The 14292-nt window shown below is 49.2% G+C and overlaps 1 protein-coding gene across 1 annotated transcript; it reads left to right on the top strand.

Moving 5' to 3' along the window:
* Positions 1-2167: 2167 nt before the first annotated feature.
* Positions 2168-13804, top strand: NELFB (negative elongation factor complex member B). Its single transcript, XM_017835324.1, has 13 exons — positions 2168-2297; positions 2420-2583; positions 2763-2862; positions 4102-4332; positions 5256-5441; positions 6745-6857; positions 7275-7377; positions 8856-8951; positions 10144-10286; positions 11221-11327; positions 12211-12352; positions 13040-13148; positions 13399-13804. Exons 1-13 carry the CDS (start codon positions 2196-2198, stop codon positions 13534-13536), a joined length of 1734 nt encoding a protein of 577 aa, XP_017690813.1. The 5' UTR covers positions 2168-2195; the 3' UTR covers positions 13537-13804.
* Positions 13805-14292: the final 488 nt, after the last annotated feature.

Raw genomic sequence — 14292 nt, 5'->3', positions numbered from 1 at the left:
TCTCCATAAATAACAGGAGGGCTCCGTGCCCGCCCCAGTTCTCCCTTCCATCCCTTCTCTCCATAAATAACAGGAGGGCTCCGTGCCCGCCCCAGCTTTGCAAAGGCATCGCTGCAACCTCGAAACTGCCCCAGGCGACGGGGCTGAGGTAAACACAAATGTGGGGTTAACTCGGCTGGGTAACAAGCAGAAAGCAGGCAAAACTCATCTGTTTGGTATTCCACGCCTGGCAGTGCTGGCTGCCCAAATTAGAAGTGGGGAAACTCCTTGTCACTGGGTTTAATTTATATCTGAGGGCTCCAGGGCGGAGCTGGGGTGCTTCCCCTCAGGCACGTGTGCGTGGGGCTGGGGCAGAGGACACACTGCCCAGTCCCTTCACACTGCCTACCCCCTTGTTCACTTTCAGGTGGCATAAAAACATCTACACTTTTGGGTTTCCACCCCCAGGAAACTCTGGCTAGTTTGGTCCTTGCTGTGTGCAGGAGACAACGGGGGCTGCTCAGCTCTTTTGCCCCCAGAAGGTAGTGTGAGCCTTCTGGGGTGCCTGTACCCCCCTCCCTGACAGCTCCCTGTGGAAGATAACCAGCACCCAGACTTTATAAAACACATGCCTGCTTTCTCCTGTCTGATGCCACAAAGAAACATCCTCGAAAACAGAATTTCTGCAGAAAACTGCAGCTGCTCACACTGTGGCTGAGCGCTCGTGTCCACGTGGTCATGGCATTTATACCAATACCATGATATATCATCAGCACTCAGGATATCCAGCAGCTACTGAGGAGATTCCAGGTCCTGCTGTGGTCACACCAGTCCTGCTTTGCTCCTGCAGGAACCCCCCCACCAGCAGAGCAGCCCCTCCAGCCGTGTGGGGACACGGAGAGGGACGTGAGGGACCTCAGGGCACTGCAGCAGCTCCTGGCTGGGAACAGTGGAGTGGATCCCTTCTCTCACCTGGATATCAGGGATCATGGGGGTCTGTGAGCAGCAGCCCAACCTTCAAATGGTCTGAGGGGCTCTAAATCACTTTGGTTTGTTCCTGGACAGTTATACTGGCTGCTGGGCAGACTCTAGGGGGGTTTCTAGGTGGCTTAGGCTGATGCAGCAGCAGATTGCACAAAGGACAAATAGGGAGATTTCCCCCCTCCCCCCTACTCTTTAGCAGCTATCCCGAAAGTACAGGCCTGTGAAGGCCAAACCATGAATGAGGGAAGGCCACTTCTCTGTTTTTAGTGGTGTTTCCTCTTTCCATCACTGTCTGCCCGGGATCAGACAAGAGGGGAGCCTCAGACACCCCCAGGAATCCCAGCCTTGCTGCCCTCTTAATGCTGTTGGGCAGAGCACAGAACCATGGAATCACGGAATCTCCTGAGTTGGAAGGACCATTGAGTCCATCCTGGCCCTGCACAGGATACCCCAACAATCCCATCATATGAGAACTCCTAGAGTGGGTCCAGTGGAGGCTGAGGAGACACTGAAAAGATGGAGCATCTCTGGGAGCAGGAAAGGCTGAGGGAGCTGAGGATGTTCAGCCTCAGGAAGAGAAGACTGAGAGGGAACCTCATCCATGCCTGTCAGTGCCTGCAGGGAGGGGGCAGAGCATGGACCAGGCTCTGCTTGGTGGGGGGGCCAGCAATGGGACAAGAGGCAACAGCACAAACTGATGCCCAGAAAGTTCCACCCGAACATGAGGAAGAACTTCTTTGCTGTGCAGTGATCCAGCACTGAACAGAGACCAGAGGGGGTGTGGAGTCTCCTCACTGGGGTTATTCCAGAACCCTCTGGACACAATGCTGTGCCATGGGATGCTCATCCCATCTAACTCTGGGACGGCCCTGCTGGAGCAGGGAGGGGCCACCAGATGACCCGCTGTGGTCCCTTCAACATGACCCAGGCTGTGATTCTGTGTTTCTGTGTGCCTGCGAGCGCTGTCCGGACGCTCCCTGAGCCCTGCCCGCCCTGCCCGGCGGTGCCCGGGGCGCGGCGGCCCCGGTCGGAGCCCGCGGGGGCCGCGGGGAGGCCCCGCGGGAGGGGCGGCGGAACCTTCGCGCGGCGGAACCTTCGCGCTGCGGCGGCGGGGCCCGCGGGGGGAGCGGGGGGGACGGACCGCGCGGAACTGAGGCGGCACCGGGGCCGGGGTTTGGGACCGGGATCGGAATTAGGAGCGGGAGCGGCCCCGCGGGCCCGGCCAGGCCGAGATGTACGCGGGGCTACAGGAGCTGGGGGTGGCCAACGGCGAGGACCTCAAGGAGACCCTCACGAACTGCACGGAGCCGCTCAAGGCCATCGAGCAGTTCCAGGTGCCGTGAGGGGCCGGGCTGCGTGGGGGGGAGGGGGGAACCCCCAGTGCCGTCCGGGCTTTTCGCTCTTTTGCTTTGTTGTCCCGCGTGCCGTTCTCAGCCCCGCTCGGTTGCTCTCTCAGACAGAGAACGGGGTGCTGCTGCCCTCGCTGCAGTACGCGCTGCCCTTCCTGGACCTGCACGGCACCCCCCGCCTCGAGTTCCACCAGTCCGTGTTCGATGAGCTGCGGGAGAAGCTGCTGGAGAGGGTCTCTGCCATCGCCTTGGAGGGGAAGGTCGAGGAGAGGTTGGTCGGCATTCTTGGTTACTTGGAGCGACTTGGGAATTCTGTGAGAAAATACTGTGGTGACTTCTGCAGGGGAGAGTTTGATACCTCGGGAATCAAGTTCCAGTAGCTCTGAGATGAGCCACTCTGTCCCTTTACTGCTCCATGGTCCTTAGTCTCGTGCTGTCCCGTGTTTTCAGATACAAGAAGCTGGAAGATCTCCTGGAGAAGAGCTTTTCCCTGGTCAAGATGCCCTCCATCCAGCCCGTGGTCATGTGTGTCATGAAGCACTTGCCCAAGGTAGGACCTGCACTGTGCTGTGACGTCTCTGGTGTGGCTCCTCAAGCTGTGCTCCCTCTGCACACCTTTGCAGGTGTGTTGTTCAGTGTTAGGCACTGACTGAAGATTTAATTCATTCTTGTATCTGCTGCCAACTTAGTGGTCTAATTCGAAAGGCATTTTATGTTTTTATAATCAGATGAGGCTATTTCCCTGTTTTCCTCAATCCATGCAGCTTCCTAAAAATAGTCAAGTTCACTGATAAGTGAATTTTCCACAGCTGATTTAAAAATCTTTGACAAGTGGAAGATAAGTCTTGAAGAATGAAGCTAGAAGTAGACAGGAGTGAGATTCAGATCTGTGAGACAGAAGTCTCTAGGAGTGTCCTTACTGAAAGCATCCTATTGCACTTAAGGTAACGGATTCAAAACTGCTACTGGAATTTCAGTAAGTCACTGAGTTTGGAAACACCATCCCCAATTCTCAGCACTGTGGATTTAAAGGAAATCTTTTTTCTTCTTTGAAAGAAATAAGGAAAAGCTTGGTTTGTGATTTGGCTGTTGAAGAAGTGTCTTCAGGAGGAGGCAAGAGCTGAGCCTGTGGTACTGCTGGGTGTGAATGCCCAAACTGCCTGAGGGGATGATCAGTCGAGGGAGGGGATTGTCCTGCTCTGCTCTGCTCTGGGGCAGCCTCACCTCAAGTCCTGGGGGCAGTTTGGGCACCACAATACAAGAAAGATCTAAAGCTGTTGGAGAGTGTCCAAAGGAGGGACACGGAGATGGTGAAGGGCCTGGAGGAGAAGAGTCTGAGGAGAAGCTGAGGGCACTTGGTTTGTTCAGCTGGGGAAGAGGAGACAGAGGTCAGAGCTCACCAGGGTCTGCAGCTCCTCATGGGGGGCAGCTCCATCTCTGCTCCCTGTGAGCAGTAACAGGACCCAGGGAACGGCTGGAGCTGTGTCAGGGCAGGGTCAGGTTGGATCTCAGGGAAAGGTTCTTCCCCCAGAGGGTGGTTGGGCACTGACCAGGCTCCCCAGGGCAGTGGGCACAGCCCCAAGGCTGCCAGAGCTCCAGGAGGGTTTGGACAATGTTCTCAGGGACAGGGTGGGATTGTTGGGGTGTCTGTGCAGGGCCAGGAGCTGGACTGGATGGTCCTGGTGATCCTTCCAGCTCAGGATGTTCTGTGATTCCATGATTTAGGTGTCTCCTGTGGGCAGTTGGGCAGGTGAGGGGCTGCCCTGTGTAACTGCTGTGTCCACTGCAGGTCCCTGAGAAGAAGCTGAAGCTGGTGATGGCTGACAAGGACCTGTACAAGGCCTGTGCCGTGGAGGTGAAGCGGCAGATCTGGCAGGACAACCAGGCCCTGTTTGGGGATGAGGTGTCCCCCCTGCTCAAGCAATACATCCTGGAGAAAGAGAACATCCTCTTCAGCAACGACATCTCCTTCCTGCAGAACTTCTTCAGTCCTTCTCCCAAAACAAGGCGTCAAGGAGAGGTGAGGCCAAAGGCACCCTCACAAGATGCTTGAGTGGAATCCATGAGTGTTCAGTCACCTTCATCACAGAGCAGGGTCTGTTCCCCCACCCAGCTTTGCTCCTCAAGTCATGTAGCTTAACAAAGTCTTTGCTAGAAATACCAGGCCATTTTCTCCCACATATCTTGGTGAAAGCAGCAGGAATTATTTTAATAGTCACTCAGTGCCGTGTAATGATTAATGAATGTTCTAAGCTGTTTATGCACTTTTGAAAAAACATAGGAGGGCTGAAGTTTTTTTCTGTATTGTCCAGTCTGGTTTGAATACACCTCAGGTGTTTGGAAGGCTGAGCATCTCTATCACATCAGTTGGAATATGTTAATATGTTAAATTTCTTTTCTTGGGACCTCTTTTATAGCCCAATAAAATTTGCTTTACTTTTTTTTTTTTAATGGAAAGCTGTAGCTAATCTGGCATCCAGAAAAGTTGCTCTTTGAATGGAATTAATTATAAGGCAGTGTAAAGCTATAATTTCAGAGAGGGCAGTATGTTTGTTACATGGGGGTTGGTTTGGGCCTGTTTTGCTTTCAAAACCATGTAGTGTAAATGGTCTGGTGCAATTTACTCCAGGTTTACACTGCAGAGTTGTGGTGTAACTCAGCACCACACATCCACTTGTACACTCCCCCTGCAGGGAGAATCAGGAGGATAAAAGAAAGAAGCTTGTGGATTTAGGTAAAAACACATTATGGCTCTGAAAGATTTGGTGAACGTACCTTGAACAAATGCTCTTGGAAATGCTGCCTTAAATAGTTCCTTTGCAGGAACTGATGTCACTGGGGATGTTTCAATAAATCATGTAATAAAATTAATTCACGTTTTGTGTGTGTGTGTGTGAAGTTATAGCACCTCCTGGCACTGAGTGCACGTTTTTCCCACTGTAGGTGGTTCAGAAGCTGACCCAGATGATTGGGAAGAACGTGAAGCTCTATGACATGGTGCTGCAGTTCCTGAGGACGCTGTTCCTGCGCACGAGGAATGTCCATTACTGCACTCTGAGGGCAGAGCTCCTCATGTCCCTGCACGACCTGGAGATCAGTGAGATCTGCACCGTTGACCCCTGTCATAAGGTACTAATCATATGGGACACAGGGGAGGGTTGCTGGAGAGTTCTCTTGTTTTCCCCACTCCTGCTGCCCTGCAGGACTTCAGCCCAGAGAACATGAGTCCTGAACTTCCCCTGTGAAGAGAGTTCAAGTCTTGAACCCAAATGTCATCTTATATCCCTTGGAACTTCAGGTGAAAATTTCATCTTGGTGAACCAGCAGTTTGCTCTCATTTCATAACCCATGAATCATTCAGATTTAGGGCACTTATGCAGTGTTAAAAGCAATGTCTAATCTGACACCTAATCTATGTAGGTGCTGCAAAAATAACAGAAACCATCAGCTAGCCACAGGTTCTTAATCCAAGCTTGCTTCCCTCCCAGTTGTGGCTGGTGTGATATACTCCATCTGCCAGTAGTCTGTGTGTGAAATACTGCATACTTTAGATCTTGAATTATAAGAAAACACGCAACTATTCAAATACCAGGAGGTGACAGACTTGTTAATGTCACACCAGGGTCGTGTTACTGGCCCGTTGTCCTTAGTTAGTGTCACTCTGACCTGGAACAAGGGTTTTTCTCTGGAGTAGTTGCTAAATTTGATGTGTGTTATGCTCAGAGATGCTGTCCTAGAGTGAGGATAAATATTCCTGCGTGCTTACTAATGTGTTCTGATCAAGAGTCCCCAAGTCAGTGCACAGACAGTGACTGGAGAGACAAGGGCAATTCTTGTTCAAGTTCATTCTTCAGCCACTTCATTTTGCCACTGCTAAATGCAGTGATGCTGCAAGGACAATTGGTGAAAGCATTTCAGAAAATTCAGCAACCTGTGATTTTTTGACAGTTGAAATGTTGAGGGGAAATATAGGTTGGTTTCTCAAAGGGAAAAAAAGCCCTTAATATTGGATTTCACTAATACAGCTCTAAAGCAGAAGCTCCACTGTCGATATTCCCCTACTTAGGGGGTGAGAGTGGTATTGCAATGGGCAAAATAGCCTGAATTCTTATTTCTAAGTGCTGCTGTTTCTTTCTCAGTCTCCTGTTTGTGTAAACCCACAGGTGTGCTGGGCAGTGGTGTGTTTTATAAGTGCCTGCTCCTTAATTCCCAGGGAATGCCTTTCCTGGGAGGGGAGAAAGTGACACCAGGTCAGCTCACCTTGGCATCTCTGACTTCCTCTGTGTTTGTGACCAGCTTGGTCCCACTATTAAAGTGACTTAATTCCTGGTGTCTGGAGGTCACTCTGAGCCTGTTTTCTCTGACATCACGTGTGTTATTGCTGGTTTAAGGAGTGGCTGAGGTTCATGGAGCTCTCTGCATTTTGTGACAGTTCACCTGGTGCCTGGACGCCTGTATCCGGGAGAAGTTTGTGGACAACAAGAGAGCCCGGGAATTGCAAGGCTTTCTGGATGGAGTGAAGAAAGGACAAGAACAAGTGTTGGGGTGAGGCTCTTGGGCCGTTTATTGAGGAACTGAAATGGGTTCCTGGCAGTCACAGCATCTGGCAGGGGTTGTAGGTGTTAGTTCTTCCCTAGAGCCAGCAAACCTCCAGCAGCTCCAGTCACATCCCAGACATCCATGAGCATTCCTGCTCATGGCAGAGCCAAGCACAGAGCTTGCACAGCTTCAGTTGTCTCCCCTGTGGCCTGGTAACTGGCTGTGGGAGAACTCCTGCTGGATCTCAGTGCAGAGGACTTTTTAGTCATTGTTTTTGGTTAACGTGCTCTTACAGGTCAAAGAAATCCCTTTTGTGGTGTTTTTACAAGTCAGGAGAAGGTTCACCAGGTGGGCACAGGTGCATAAGGACCTGTGCAGTTGTTTGTTATGTATGACAAGTGTTTGGCTTTTACTTTTCCTCAGGGACTTATCAATGATCTTGTGTGATCCCTTTGCCATCAACACCTTGGCCTTGAGCACCATAAGGCACCTGCAAGACCTGGTTGGGCAGGACACCTTACCCAGGGTAAGTGTTGCAGCTTGTGTACCTGATCTGAGCTATGGTCTTGCTTGATTGGCATCCCTCAGGGAAGGGCTGGCACTGCAGGAGAGGTGTGACTAAGGTCTCAGGTGCATGTGTGAATAGGAACAAGGGAAAGGTGGTTCCTGTCCCTTTGTAGCCCTGCTGTAGAGCTCTGCAGGAGCACTGTTTGAAGATGGGCAGGGGAGGGGGTTGTCCTGCTCTGTTCTGGTGCAGACCCACCTTGAGTCCTGGGGGAAATTTTGGCTACCACAATATAAGAAAGATCTAAAGCTGTTGGAGAGTGTCCAAAGGAGGGACATGGAGATGGTGAAGGGCCTGGAGGGGAAGGGTCTGAGGAGAAGCTGAGGGCACTTGGCTTGTTCAGCTGGGGAAGAGGAGACTGAGGTCAGAGCTCATCAGGGTCTGCAGCTCCTCCCGAGGGGCAGCTCCAATCTCTGCTCCCTGTGAGCAGTGACAGGACCCAGGGAATGGCAGGGTCAGGTTGGATCTCAGGAAAAGGTTCTTCCCCCAGGGGGTGGTTGGGCACTGACCAGGCTCCCCAGGGCAGTGGGCACAGCCCCAAGGCTGCCAGAGCTCCAGGAGGGTTTGGACAATGCTCTCAGGGACAGGGTGGGATTGTTGGGGTGTCTGTGCAGGGCCAGGAGTTGGACTGGATGATCCTTGTGGGTCCTTTCCAGCTCAGCATATTCTATGTTTCTGTGATTTTGGGACTCTCCAGACTGACAATGAATCTTTTGCATGGCTCATTCTATGCTGGCAGCTGGGCAAATACAGAACCATATGCAGAAAATGTGCCTGCCTGCTTTGTCCTTCCATCAGTTTGTCTGAGAGCAGCAGCCTTTCCCCTGCCACAGTAAATGCCAGGGGTTAGTTAGCTCTGTCCTGCTCTGTTTGCTGAGATATAACACAGTTCCTGGAATACTGTCTGCAGGAGGTGCTGGAATGTTAAAGGAGGGCACCCTTACAGGTGTCTGAACAGTGTGAGGCACTTGCTGGTTTTATCTCTGAGTTCTTAGGTGTTATTGTTGGATGGAATAACTTCCCCATGACAGTTGAAGACTGAAATTTGTTTTGGTTTCAGGGCACAATATAAACAAAAAACCCACTGTCATTCTTACACACCCTTTCTCCTTTCTTCTGCTTGATTTGTCCTGTCACACATTACATTTCAGTGCACTAATTGGGCTGGACACGTTTAAAAACCATGTTTTGATCAGGTAGCTGCAAACTTCCTGGTGCTTTATAAAAGTTACAAAACCCCACAAGCCCTCAGGTGTGTCTGTGATGTGATTCCTGTCTGGGGAATCAGGTTTCAATTAAACTGGAGAACTGAACATCTCTAGCAGTCTTTGATAAAGCTGCTAATCCAAAAGAGCTTTGAATATAAACCACTGCTTTAAAATAAGTATCTGATGTGGAAGATCAAAATAGCTGTTTTTCTTCTCCCCTTAAAATTGGAGGAAAGCCCAGACCTGCTGCTGCTCCTGAGGATGCTGTCTTTGGGACAGGGGGCCTGGGACATGATTGACAGTCAAGTCTTCAAGGAACCAAAAATGGTGAGCCATTTAGAATTTAACACATTTAATTGAACAAGTTTAGATTTGTTTGCTATTTATTGTGTCCCTGATTTAATGTTCACTGTGCAAACCTCCTGTCAGAGCTTTCTTGGGAAAAACACGTCAGTGGTCACAGAGCAGCAGCTCCAGTGGACTTGCTGTGAGCTTCCTTTTCCTGCTTTTTGATTTCCATGAGTGCCTGGCCCTTACTGTTCTAAAATCAGACTGTACCCCTGTCAAATACTGCACTGGTTGCTCACTGCTCTCCCATTGTTCCTGGGATCTTCCACACAACTGCCAGGTTTGTAGGACACATCTTGCATGAGGAAAGCAGGATTTCCAAGGCTGCTCTGAAACATGACCATGAGAAGTGTTTCTCCCTTCCAGCTCTCTGTTGCAGCAGCTTTGTGTAGTGCCACATTTAGCACTTCCCATGCTTTGGAAGTACTTTCCCAGTGTTACAGGAAGCCCTGGTGCAGTTCAGCTGAGGGCAGGAAGGCCAACCATGGTGTTGCACAGCGGGGCTGTTTCTCAAGAGAAATTTGCTGTTTCTGTTCTGAGCTATAAAGCAGCAAATGTCTACTGAGGGGGATAGTTGAACTCTCCAAAATATACCTATTCCTGGCTGCTTGCATGTTTAAATTTACCAGAGGGAGGGTGTGCTTCAACACTGGGACTGTGGCAGTGGGAGTGACCAATATTCCAAGGGTAACACTGTGATTTGTGTTCTCTCACGAACCTCTAGGGAAAAATGTTCACAGTTTCTTTCCAAAGGGAATCTCTGTATTGCAAATCTGTTTGTGTTTGTCTTACCACAAATAAGCCTGGACTATGCTGGGGGTATATAATTGTTGATAAAAGCAGTTTGGTTTCATCCTTAACACGCAGTGCCTGCAGCAGTTTTGGGAAGGATCTCTCAGAGGAAGTGCTGTGTAATTGTCCAAAGAAACCATTTGAGCAGGAATATTCCTGTAGGTGAGGTGAAGTAAAATTTTCCCGATTACAATGCAACACATGGAAGTGAATTATTCAAGAGTTTTGACAGGAACTGGATGTCTGAGAGCTTGTTTTCCTCAGTGTAGGATGAGGCTCCTCACTCTGCCTCGCTGTTTGCTAAGGCACTCCAGGACCATTAGGTGGCATGAAGTGACTGATGATGGTTCTTCTCCCTCTGTTCTTCCACCCCTCCAAGGAAGCTGAGTTGATCACCAGGTTCCTGCCCCTGCTGATGTCCTTTGTGGTGGATGACCACACCTTCACTGTGGACCAGAAGCTGCCCTCGGAGGAGAAGGGGCCGATTCCCTACCCCAGCACCATTCCTGAAGCTTTCACCAAGTATGTAATCCTGCCTCCCCAGCTGTACCCATGCTCTGCTTACCACAGCCAAGCACCAGGGAACCAGCCAGCCCTGACAGGGAAAAGCACTCCATGTGCTGAAGCCAAGACTTCTGGGGATAAGATTTAGCCCTAATTAATCAAGGCTGAACTTTTCCTTTAACGGACCAGGTTTCCACCACGGTTCTTCAGATGAAATTTATTGACATAAAATAATATTTCTCGTAATGACCATTCTTTATACAGACTGAATATGAAAGTATTTGGTATTTCTGTTCAAATTGCTGCTTGTGCAGCTTCCCAGGCAGTGAATGCTCAGTATTTGGGTGATGTTTGGGTGATATTTGGGTGCAGCTGGATGAGTGCCCATGCTGGGTTCTGGAGAAGCACTATTGGAAATCATAAAGTTGGCATTTTTGGCACCCACACTTATTCTCTGTTGATAACCTGTCACTCCAGGGATGTCAGAAAGATAATTAAAACCCCTGTGTGCTCTGCTGTATTCATACCTTGCACTAATTTCCAGCACAATTCTTGTCTGTTTGCCAGAATCTGGAGTCCTGTATCCCAAGAGTTGTACTCTTCTCTATGATCTTTGACTTTTGGGAAACTAAAACACAGCAGTATTGGACTTTGTTTGATTTTTGAGTATTTGGGCTTCTTCTGAACCCCAGTTTGATTAGCACTTTTATCATGAATACATTATAAATGTCCACAATCAAATCCAGCAGTTTGGCTGTGAGACAGCACAATATTTGCTGAATGGTAGATTTTTTTGGAGCATGATAGTGAACATATGCTCAGTCAGTGGGTTTGGGGTTAGCCACTGCTGTACCTGCTTGATTTCTATCAGTATTTTAAACCTCTTTAAAAAAAAAAATTAAAAATCTTTTTAAGCTTTATTGGTGAAGAAACTTTGCTTCTGCCATAACAGATTCCTGCAGGAGAACAGAATAGCCTGTGAGATTGGGCTGTATTACATCCTTCACATCACTAAACAGAGGAACAAGAATGCTTTCCTCAGGCTCCTGCCAGCACTAGGCAAGTTTTTGTCCCATCTTCTATCCTGTAGCTGTATAGGAGGCAAGTAAACCTGGAGTGAAAGGGATTTCAGAGCAAAAGAAATGTCATGTCATATCCTGCCTTTGGCTCTTCTGTTGACTTAGTTGTGAGTCCCTGCAGAAGTGTTTGTGTTTTTCTGCAACTAGGGCACTTTTCTGCTTATCTGAGATTTTAGGGATAGTGGCTGAGGGTCAGTTCCTTAGATCAAAGTCTCTATTAACAATTAGGTGAGAACTGTTTGGAATGAATCTGCAAGATAAAAGAGCAGATGGCTTAATTCTACTGCTGCCCAGAGTAATTGCAGGTAACCAGAATTTCCTGGGACCTGGCTTTGTGTGCTGAGAAACCTGTAACAAAATAGGATTGAACAGTCTTAAATTTTTTACTAGGATTACCTTGTTCACTGACTCCTCTGGGATAAGTTGCAGGAGAGCTCTGAAGCAACCTGCTCCTAATCTTTAATGTCTAAAAGATCAAAGCCACCTGCCTGGGCTACCTGTTTTCTAAGGAAATGATTAAAAATGACTGAAAGCGAGTAGGCTTGGATTAGGTATTAGGAAGAAATCCTTCCCTGGGAGGGTGGGGAGGCCCTGGCACAGGTTGCCCAGAGAAGCTGTGGCTGCCCCATCCCTGGAAGTGTCCAAGGCCAGGTTGGAGGGGGCTTGGAGCAACCTGGGCTGGTGGAAGGTGTCCCTGCCCATGGCAGGGGGGTTGGAACCAAATAATCTTTAAAGTTCCTTCCCACCTAAACCATTCCATGGTGAAATCTCACTGCCAGCTTTTCAACAGGAGCCTCAGCTCTGTGGTGGGGTTTTGGCCCATCCTCGTCAGCCTCTGTCTCTTTGCTTTCCATGTTGTTTAGTTGAGACATTCAGTGACTTGGCCTTCAGTGATATTTTCCTGCACCTGCTCACTGGGAACCTCACACTGCTGGGGGATGAGTTTGCACTGGAGGAGTTCTGCACCAGTCTCTTTGATGGCTTCTTCCTCACTGCCTGCTCCAGGTAAATAGGATTTTCCTCAGAGGGAAGTGAAGGGAGTCAGTTTACAGAGTGCCTGAAAGAGGTTTCAGTGCTTTGAGCAGTATAGTATAGTTCAGCAAATTCTTCACATGTTGTGGAAATACTATTCTGATGCTGGGTTTTTTTTTTAGGGAAAGGCTTATATTTTTTGACTTTTTATCAGCAAAATTGTAATGTGCTGATTATAAATTATTACCTGAACTGTAATTCATTATTCATAAATTGGAGTTGCAAAGGAGAATATCCTTCAGGCTTTGCAGTAGCTCTGAATATGCAGAGTTAACTTCAGCCCTTTGCAGTACCAGCTGCACACTTACTGCTGGTAAGTCCCTGTGGTTTAGCTGGTGGCCTGCAGACCAGATCTGACCTCCACAAAGCTTCCCAAAAAGTGGCTGGAGCTGCTGTTGGGGCTGCTGCTGCTGCATACTCCACACATGGAGGGATAAACATCCACCTGCACGTGGCCTGTCCTACAGAGATGAGCTGCTGCCGTGCCTGTGCTTAAAATCTCCCCCTCCCTCCTCGTGGTTGCTGCAGGTCCACTCCTGTTGAGCAATTCCATGAATCCTTTTGGAAAATTCTAACAAAGCTCCCAGTGTGTGTGGGTGTGAGTTACTCTGGTGCTGTTGCTGTAGCTTCCTGGCTCTCAAGGTGGTGTTTGTTCTGCAGAAAGGAGAACGTCCACAGACACGTGCTCAGGCTGCTGCTGCATCTGCATCACAAAGTGGCACCAGCCAAACTAGAGTCTCTCCAAAAGGCTTTGGAACCCACCAAGCAGGTAGGAAGGGGAGCATGAGAAGGGGAAAACTGGTTGCAGATGAAAGCAGCTGCCTTTCCAGACGTGATTTAATGGACCACGAGCTCTGCTCTCAGAGTGTACTGAGTTGTAGCTTCAATTAATCACCTTGTAGCTTCCTTCCTCTTTCTGGGCCGGTTTTACAGGGTGATGGCACACTTGCTGTGCTGGGTAGTAGGGGCTACAATGGAGTGTGACTCTTCTTTTTCCCCCCTCAATTCTCATTTTACAGAGTGGGGAAGCTGTGAAGGAGCTTTACAACCAACTCACCGAGAAGCTGGAGCTCCGCAAGCCGAGTCCAGCTGAGGTGACTGAGACCCCCTCCATGGAGCTGCCCTTGCCCACTGTGCCCACACCAGCCTCACGCTGAGCTGGGTCTGCAGGAGAACAACTAACCCAGTGTGAAGCTCTGCTGCCTTCTGACTGTCTCTGCCCACAGGGTGGAAACAAAAAAAAAGCCACTGAAGCTCCTTCAGGAACACTGCAGTTTGCCCAACTCGTGCTGGCTAGAAAACTGTATGCAGTGCATTGCAAGGTTTACTTTTCTTAAGGATAGCTGAGTGTCTTCTTGTAGAGCCCCTTAAAATCTGACTGTACATTGTTTTTTTCCAAAAGAAAATGCATATTTTTAAGCTTGGCATCTTGTGGTTTTAAACTGCTGTAAGAACTGCTCAGTGAGTGTGGAACCCCAGTGTGGTTGAGCAGGTGGTGTGGGCTCCTGAGGCTTATCATGGCTTTCCTTGGCCTTGGTCTGCTCTTGGGGGTCTTTGAGAAGATGCTCAACAAGAGGAGGTGTCAGAGGAGATAAGCTCCACTGATAACATTTCCTATTTGAAGTTTTAACTCTTCTGGTAGATGGAGGACATGCTGCACTAGTCAGACATGTCCACTGCTGTCACAGCCCAAGCAGCAGTAACAGCCTCTTCTCAGACAGGCTTTTACAAAGAAGGCCAGAAATCAAATCATTCCCTCTCCTTTTGTCCCCACTTTTCTCCAAAGGAGTAGCTTGGAATGAGTCCTGGAGCAGGTGAAAAAGAGCAAGACTGGCACATTCCTCAGTGACAGTGAGGTTTGAGTGTTAGGGGCAGTGAAATTCTGGTTTTGAAGAAAGAGAATCATAGAATAG

Source organism: Lepidothrix coronata, unplaced genomic scaffold, assembly GCF_001604755.1.
Source record: "Lepidothrix coronata isolate B3197 unplaced genomic scaffold, Lepidothrix_coronata-1.0 Scaffold254, whole genome shotgun sequence".
Lineage (NCBI taxonomy): Eukaryota > Metazoa > Chordata > Aves > Passeriformes > Pipridae > Lepidothrix > Lepidothrix coronata.
Note: the sequence above shows the minus strand (reverse complement) of the source record. Positions and strands in the feature narration are given on the sequence as shown.